Raw genomic sequence first — 8628 nt, forward strand, 5'->3', positions numbered from 1 at the left:
GACTGCAATGTAGCAGCTGATGGCGACATTGACTGCGGTGATTTTGTCATCGATGGCGATGCCATGGATTACGACGAAGCTGTTTTTGATAAGGGCGGTGTGGCTGGTGGTGGCTACCTGCTTGGTCTAATCGCATTTGCACGTAAATTCGCGCGTATCATAATTACAATTTCGATGCTCTTCTGTATTATATTCATCTCGTTCTATTGCTGCTCCGAATCGAGGACAACAATTACCGCTTTAGCGCCACCAATGACACCTCCAGCAACAACCATTGAGGTACATATGAGGACACAAGCGCAAGCACACAGAAGTTGGCCAACAAATTGATGTAATCATGAACAAGTTCACAAATTTTTTGAATATATATTTCTATATAATGCACTAACTTAAATAATTAACGCGGCAATATAAATATGGCTATGCAAGTGTAGTATTATACGTGAAAAGATTTATAAATGCCGCCGAAATGTGTGCTAAACTGACATGCGTATATAAATATTATATATGTATGTATTTAGTGTTGTGCCACAAACATAAAAGTAATCGAGAGGTAGGTTTTTTGCATTTTAATATAAAGTGGAGCGAAATCATGCACAAATATTGTAAATTAAATAATATTAAAATTTGTAAAATTCTTTAGAATATTTTATGTCCCCAGACAATAGACTAATGATGTTTCAATTTAATTAATTAGTTTCATGTTTAAGGTATACCAACATGCGTTCTCACTTCCAAACAACGCATAGGATTGCTATTTTAAATCTATTAACGGACAATTCAACATACAGACAGCCAATTTTATATACACACGTTCATATATATAATATATACACATATTAACTGCTGGAATTACTCATATTATTGACTATTTAATAACTATTAAAAACATTGTACATACAAAATGCCAAGATATACAAAATTTTATAAATACATACGAACATACGTATGTATGTACATATAAATGAACATTTTGCATAAAAACGAACTTGTCACACCACTTTGTTTTATAACATATGTACATATATGTTAATTAGGGGGTTCAGGAGCGAAATATTGCAGCTGCGAAAATAAACAACAGCATTGAAGAAGCCAAATAATAGGTAATAAAAAATTTTAGGTTAATATAAAAACAAACTTCAAATATTTCAATTTTTTTTTATTCATGCTTTATTAAGAACCCCAAATGAACTATATATGAGATGTACGTGTAGTACAAAAAGTGTATATTGTTCTTCGAAATAAATTATGTTCAATTACATAATTGTAAGAGAATCAATCAATTTATATACCAATTTATAAACAATAATATAGAGAGTCGCACACTAGTTCGTAAGTGTGTGTGCACTCTAGTCAATAACTAATTAATTAACGTTCTATTTTATTAACAGTCAACAGACGGAATATTAATAATTATATAAAAATATACAAGAAACAAATTACTTATAAATGATTTGTATTCTTGGGAGTCTTTCTAGTAGTTGCTTATTTCTTTTTACGTCCACGCTTAGCAGCACCTTTCCCAGTTTCAGCAGTCTCCTTTTGCTCCACCTCCTTAGTACTTTCGCCGTCGGTTTCCTCCATTTTTGTGTCGCCATTTGTTGCTACATCTTCGCTAGAATCTGCTGGTTGCTGTTCCTCTGTGATAGCTTTGTGTTTAGTTTCTTTCTCTTTATTAGCTGCTACTGCTGATGCTTTCTTGGTAACTGTTGCTTTGCCAATTTTATCCGTTTTAGCTGGCTGTACTTCGTTTTCAACCAAAAATATACTGTGTTGCCCTCCACTGGAGACACGTATAATACGTTTGCCTTCAGTTTGTTTACTAATGATTTGTACGGGCTCCAATGCGTCGTCATCAGACCCCGTACCCAATTGGTAATTAGAACCCATGCCCCATGAATAGAGTTTACCGTCATCGGTTAACGCAAATGATTGCGCTTCACCACAAGACACACAAACTACGAACTTATCGGACAATCCTTTGATTGGTTGTAATTCTGTGATATCACCATTTAAGGTTCCCAGTCCAAGTCGACCGTAGTCACTGCGTCCAATAGAATAGCAGGAGCCATCATTTTTAAGTACTAATGTGTGATGCTGTCCACCGGCAATTTGTTTAACGTTCTCGAATTTTGTATCTACTGGATTTAAAATAGTTGCAAGATCTTTGGCATAGGCCAGCTGCTTGTAATTGTTCAGGCCGAAAGCCCAAATTTTAGAGGTCTGTGACTCGCGCAAAAATGTACAGTAATTCGTGGCCCAAATAGCTTCGACAGGTTTACCACGTTTTATTACGACTTCACCTGGACAAAGCAGCTCGGTTTTGCCACGACGACCTATAAAATATTTAATTTCAATTTTTCAATTAATTTTTAATGAAAGTGCACTATATATACTCACTTTCTCCAGTCGCCGACCGCAAAGACACGCGTCCCAATTGACCTTGTTCAGCACAGCCTACGGTGAATACTTTGCCGCTGCATGTAAGTATAACTAAATGATCTGCGCCGGATGCAATGTCGCAGCATACCATTCCAGGTAAAACATTGATTGGCAGCCTTTTATTTCCTTCCAATGTCAGACCCATATTTCCATGCGAATCGCGAAAAGAACCCCATGCAAATACACGACCATCTTCCAACAAGCTGGCCGAATGTGAATCACCCGTTGATATTTTTAGCACTTTTCCTGGTAGTTCAACTGGATGCGGTTCAAATTCTGAACCATCTTCACTGCTATCACGTCCCAATGCACCTTCGTCATTACAACCGAAAGAGTAAACAGTGCCCTCCTGTGTCAATAGAAGATTATGCATGCCACCAGCTCTAACATCAACAACATTTTCTACAGAATCCACCAGAGCCGGTCTTTTACGCTCGAATTTCGACTCATCATCCCCTAGGCCCAACTGGCCCATATCTCCTTGTCCACATACCAAAGCACGTCCCACCACGTGTGGTCTCTCGGGTAATGGCAATTGGTAAACGGTACGCTGTAGTTTACGTTTCGGAGCATCTAATTCTTCATTGTTATTGTTGCCGATTGGTGTCGAGGCCTTTCTACGTACTGCGATTCGCGGCATTTTTATGGGTTATTTATTTATTTCACTAATATGTGTAGTACGTTTGCTAGCGCCGTGTAGTTTTTACTAAACCAAATCTTGGATTAATACTTTACTGCAACAGAGTAAAAACACTTTAAAGGTTAGACACGATCCAAAAAAATATCTCATTTGAAGATGAATAACATATTCTAACTTATCTACTTACAATTTCTGCCTCCTTAGTAATAAAAAAAAATTTGAAGTTGACACGGCAATGAATCAGATAATTTTGGTAATTGGTTATTTGCTATATCGGAGTTGTGTGTTGATAGTTTGTTTCAAGTAAATATTCTAAAATTACAAACAACTTCTTGTGGCGATCTCAGCAGACTGCAATTTAGGTATTTCTAAATTTCAACGTTAAGTCTACACGCGCGGGAAAAACGGAAAACGTAAAACAGCAATCGGCAAACGCCAAACGGCCGGGTGTTGCAAAAAATCGGAATGCGGCTGCTTTTGTTTTTCATACACAGGTACTTTCGCAAGGCAGGGTTGTCAGTGTTGTTGCATAAAAAATGTCTATTACAAATTTTTGAATATTGTAATAGAGTGCCATTAGCTAAAATAGAAATATTTAATAAGATATTGCAAAATTTAAGGAATTTTGAACCTTTTAACATAAATAGACATTAAAATAATTGACATTAAAACATTAGAAATGTTTTAACAGATACGGAATCATCTAGATTTAGATTAGATCAAACAATTTCAGCAATTTGTATGTATCCGCGTGCAACTATGTAGTGTTCGTACGCCATCTTTTATTGAAACTTAACTACAGCTGTCAGAATGAAGTGAACACTCATTTTTCCTCTGACGGCGAAAAATTAAGAACTATTTTTTATATACATTAATATTTTGTGAACTGTGTTTGATCGCACACTGATTTTAATGTGGCTATTTGTTATTAATTACACATCGTAAACTCCATAGAAATCATCCGTCCGACCAACCGAAGCCTAGCGTCGTTGTATGGATCTTTGCTGCTGACCGCTGTGTGTCGCTTGAAAAATAGGCTCAAAGTTTATAAAAGTACTTAACATCGCGCCAAACTCCGGGCGACCTCTGTGAAGAAAGTTTTTAAAAACACAAGATCGTCAATAATAATTGAAGGATGTCTGCAACAATAGATGAAGATTCAGATGGACAAGATTTGGATACCATCATACACTCGATAAATAAGGAAATTGAGGAAGTAACGCTTTGCTTAACCGATGGCTTAGGTGGTGATGATGATGAGGAGTCAGTGAAACTTTCTCAAGATGATATTAAAGGTGATGTAGATAAGCAATACTACTTGGATGAAGGCGGAAATTTGTTTTTAACTTTAACGTCAAGCAAGTCGGATGATATGCCGAGCGGCACTAAAAGAAAAGCAAAGCCGTTACTGGGAGTTCAAGCAAAGCGAAAGGGTGAGTTGCTTTTTGAACAAGAGCTTTTCGATATATTAATTGCACAAAATTATTATTTAGCAGGTAAAAGCAGTACTACTGTGAGCGGTGCAACGAATACTGGCAAAGAAAAGTATATGGTTTATATTCCGGCTGAAGACATTAAAACAGAAAATGAGCAAACTGTTGAGGATCCAGCTGCGATTGATGAAATCTATGAATTCGATGAACTGGAGGAGCAAAGTGGATCTCAAGAGGAAGAAGGTGAACAGTTCTCTCTATTAAAAGTGTTTCCGGTAAAAAATAAAGAATCCGCTGGCGGTACAGTACAATATTCATGTCCTCATTGCGATTATCAAGCCGATAAGAGATTTTTGTTATCCCGACATATGAAGCGGCATTCTGACGATCGTCCGTTCATTTGTTCCGTATGCGATCGCGGTTTCAAAACGAATCATACCTTACAAAATCATATTAACGTACATCTTGGTAGGAGACCACATGCTTGCTTGTCATGCGAAAGTCGTTTTACGACACCTGGAGATTTGGCGAGACATGTACGCTATAAACACACGCATGAGAAACGTCACAAGTGCACCGAATGCGACTACGCTACAGTTGAGATGAGTAAGCTGCAGCGGCACATGCGCGCTCACACAGGCGAACGCCCATATCAGTGCCCACATTGCACTTACGCTTCACCGGATAGCTTTAAATTAAAACGACATTTGCGCACACATACTGGTGAAAAACCGTATGAGTGTGATATTTGTAAATCGCGCTTTACGCAATCAAACTCATTGAAGTCGCACAAACTCATACACAGTGTGGATGACAAACCAGTCTTTCAATGTGCGTTATGTCCAACGACTTGCAGCCGCAAATCGGATCTGCGGATACACGTTAAAAAGCTGCATTATTCAGATCATCCCATACCATGCACCAGATGCGGCAAAGAATTGCCCGATCGTTATAGCTATAAGATGCATGTAAAAACGCACGAAGGAGAGCGCTGTTATAGGTAAGAAAACGTGCTTTACAAAGTAAATAGAGAAAAGTAAAAGTTAAAATTTTTTTTTTTTACTAAACAGTTGCGATCAGTGTAATTACAAATCGATTTCCATGCGTAATCTGGAGATGCACAAGCAAATCCACAGCGATGTCAAGCCATTTAAGTGTGATCAATGCGGACAAACGTTCCGACAGAAGCAACTACTCGGTCGTCATACAAATCTTTATCATAATGAAAATTATACACCGCCACCAAAGCTCAAAAAGACACATACTTGCCCATATTGTAAAAGAGCATTTGCGCACAAAGGCAATTTGGTGCGACACATGAAATTGCATGACGCAGCAGATAAAGAATCGAAAACCGATAGGATGAGCAAACTCGGCGACGATAATTTATTCGATATAGTAGATCCATATATGACCGACGAGAACGACGAAGAGAATGACGAAGAAAATGACGACGAGAACGACGATGATGCGACTAATGATGAAAATTTCGAGGTATTTGGTGTTATAGAAGAGATGGAAGAAAGTGAAAACGATTTCACTATCGAAACGGTTGAACCGACCACTAGTAAAGCGCACATACAGAACAAAAGTACAACAGCGGCAACGATGGCTAAAGGCAAAGGCAAAGGAAAAAATATAGAACTTAAAGTAGAGAGTATCAGAAATGAGGATGAGAACAGTGCAGAGGATGATGTGAGTGGTTTGCCTAACTATATGGTGGTGAAAGTTCTAGAAACTGACGATGAGTTGGATGACGAGGACGGTGATTGTGTTATTTTAACGAATTTAGACAACATTAAAGGTATTGCTGTTATATCACATTGTTTAATGCTGAATGAGCCAACAATGAGTCTTGATATTTTTTTATATTTTTAGATGAGAAAGCTGATACTCAATCCAAACTAAATATGAATGAATGCTTCGGTTTCGAAGTAAGTAATTGACGCTGACTGCTTCGAAGTTTTGTATTTATTATATAATATATATAATATTTTTGTTTTTTTAATTAGGAGGACTCTAATAATGATGATATAGAGGAGTCAGTATTGCTTGACATCGTCGAAGAAAATTAAGAAGAAAGCAAAGTTTCCAATCGCCCTAAAGTATTTACATATTCAGCGGAATTATTGTATTTTTTGCAATTTATATGCTATATATTTTAAAGAAAATATATGTTCTTATATGTAATTGCTATTCTATTATATGTATGTAATACAATATTTTCGCGAATCTATACATCTGTATATATATTGCATACATAACGAGCTCTTCCCGCGAAAATATAGTTAGTGGTGAAAATCAAATTTTAGAGAAGGGTTTTTTATAGTAATAAAGTATATTTAAGATCTTATATAATCGTACACAATATATCCGCCTTACGATTTGCTTGAGCAAAAACGACTCTTTTTGGCGCTTACGATATTTTCGCGAAAAGGTGTGTACTGCTTTATGTCTTCATATGTATGAACTAAAATATACGCAAAAGCGTACGAAATAAACATACCATACAACCAAAGCAATACATTCGTTTTTTATTTTATTTTATTCTTATATGATATAGATTGTAATTTCTTATTAATATTTGAGTAGCAAATTTTTTTTGGTAAATGCAGCTGAGTTGATACTCCCAGTGGGAACCTGAATTAGGTACAGTAAAGAATAATATGTGCGTACGAGGTGTGTTCAAAGGAAAAAGGTGAATTTTGAATTTTTTTGAAAAGTACTTATTTATCGGCATGAACAGGGTTGGATGCTAAGTATAACGTAGTGAATTTAGACTCATAACCACTACATACTGCCACAACTACAGGCAAGAAAACATTCCTAGTTGCATAGTCCAATGAAGTGAAATACTCAATTTTTATTGAAATTATTGTGGAATATATTTTCCTTTTAAATAATTTTACAACTTAATTCCAAAAAAAAAAAAATCAAAGAAGCTAATTTTGTTTATGTACAAAAGTTAACAAAAAACTTAAGCGACAAACTCGAGCGTCAGAGAATTGGCATATAACACTAATTTACATATTTTTTGTCCTTTAAATGTGTAGTTTTTTCTTAACAATTAAAGCGTACTGCGTTTCCGAATAATTATAAAAAGAATTTCGCACGTCATGTTTCGGAGATATAACGTACATATATAGATATGCTCGGAGAGAGCGATCGCAGAGAACGATCACCATCAATACTCTAGAGCACTGGTCGGCAAGCTTACACATTTAAATGATTTATATTTTATCAATTTTTAATTGTGAACTAAATTTAAAATTTTTACTATTAAATTAAAAAATAAAATTTTCAAATCTCAGTTTTTAATCTCAAACAACTTTTAATTAGTTTTTAATTATTATTTCCTACAAAAGAATTAAAAATTTTAATTTTAATTTTTTTTTCCAAAAAAATTTGATTTTTAATTTTTAATCCAAATTTTTAAATTAAAAAATTCGCAACCCTGATATACGAGAACGTACACACATATATGCATCTTTAAGTGATTCTGTTATAAGATATTCGAAGTACAATATTATAAGTGCAGCTTTTTGGCATTTTTAAAATGAAATAGAATATTTATTTAAGGGAGTGCTTCACTGCAGCAAAGTTTAAAAATAAAGCCAAAACCAACGTACTTGTAGTATAAATAGCTTAAAAACAAGAAAAAACGATTCCGACAAATTAGCAACTTCTTGGGAAGAAAAGCACGGGATCGATATCTCAAACACTGAGGGACTAGTTCGCGTATATACAGACGGACATGGCGATTCATGCGATCATACATATATAAACTTTATTGGGTCTCCGCCGTTTCCTTCTGGTTGTTATAAACACCGTGGCAAACTTACCCTACCCTGTTCAGCGTATAATAAGATGTGAATTCATAGACGATATGTTATCCATAGAAAGGGCATGAACTTATTCTACTTCGAAAAATTTTAACTACACCACTGTGCCAAGTTCTGCTTTGAAATTTTCAACTGTACATTTAATATTCGTATATGTCAGCTTTTTACCCAATCCTCAAAGCATTTAAAGTTAGTAGTTTTTTTTTATCTTATATAGCTCCTCCTTCGATACAGTTTTGATCTCCTCAATCGTAGCGTAGCGTCGTTCTTT

The 8628-nt window shown here is 35.6% G+C and overlaps 3 protein-coding genes across 5 annotated transcripts; 2 read left to right on the top strand and 1 right to left on the bottom strand.

Moving 5' to 3' along the window:
* The first annotated feature begins 63 nt into the window (after window positions 1-63).
* Window positions 64-689, top strand: LOC138857910 (uncharacterized). Its single transcript, XM_070111984.1, has one exon. It carries the CDS (start codon window positions 64-66, stop codon window positions 328-330), a length of 267 nt encoding a protein of 88 aa, XP_069968085.1. The 3' UTR covers window positions 331-689.
* Window positions 690-1146: 457 nt separating this feature from the next.
* On the bottom strand, window positions 1147-3550 carry Rcc1 (Regulator of chromosome condensation 1). Of its 2 annotated transcripts, none has more exons than XM_070111983.1 (3): window positions 3270-3550; window positions 2401-3171; window positions 1147-2336 (listed from the first exon to the last, which is right to left on the bottom strand). In XM_070111983.1, exons 2-3 carry the CDS (start codon window positions 3080-3082, stop codon window positions 1486-1488), a joined length of 1533 nt encoding a protein of 510 aa, XP_069968084.1. In that variant the 5' UTR covers window positions 3083-3171; window positions 3270-3550; the 3' UTR covers window positions 1147-1485. The 2 variants fall into 2 exon arrangements, with proteins under 2 accessions (XP_069968084.1, XP_014100720.2); XM_014245245.3 differs by having other exon boundaries at window positions 2401-3176.
* Window positions 3551-3873: 323 nt separating this feature from the next.
* On the top strand, window positions 3874-7037 carry CTCF. 2 transcript variants are annotated; one of them, XM_036359137.2, is made up of 5 exons: window positions 3874-4515; window positions 4576-5515; window positions 5586-6319; window positions 6394-6449; window positions 6528-7037. In XM_036359137.2, the coding sequence occupies exons 1-5, from the start codon at window positions 4218-4220 to the stop codon at window positions 6588-6590; spliced, it is 2091 nt and encodes a 696-aa protein (XP_036215030.2). In that variant the 5' UTR covers window positions 3874-4217; the 3' UTR covers window positions 6591-7037. The 2 variants fall into 2 exon arrangements, with proteins under 2 accessions (XP_036215030.2, XP_036215031.2); XM_036359138.2 differs by having other exon boundaries at window positions 4579-5515.
* The last annotated feature ends 1591 nt before the right edge of the window (window positions 7038-8628 follow it).

Source organism: Bactrocera oleae, chromosome 6, assembly GCF_042242935.1.
Source record: "Bactrocera oleae isolate idBacOlea1 chromosome 6, idBacOlea1, whole genome shotgun sequence".
Lineage (NCBI taxonomy): Eukaryota > Metazoa > Arthropoda > Insecta > Diptera > Tephritidae > Bactrocera > Bactrocera oleae.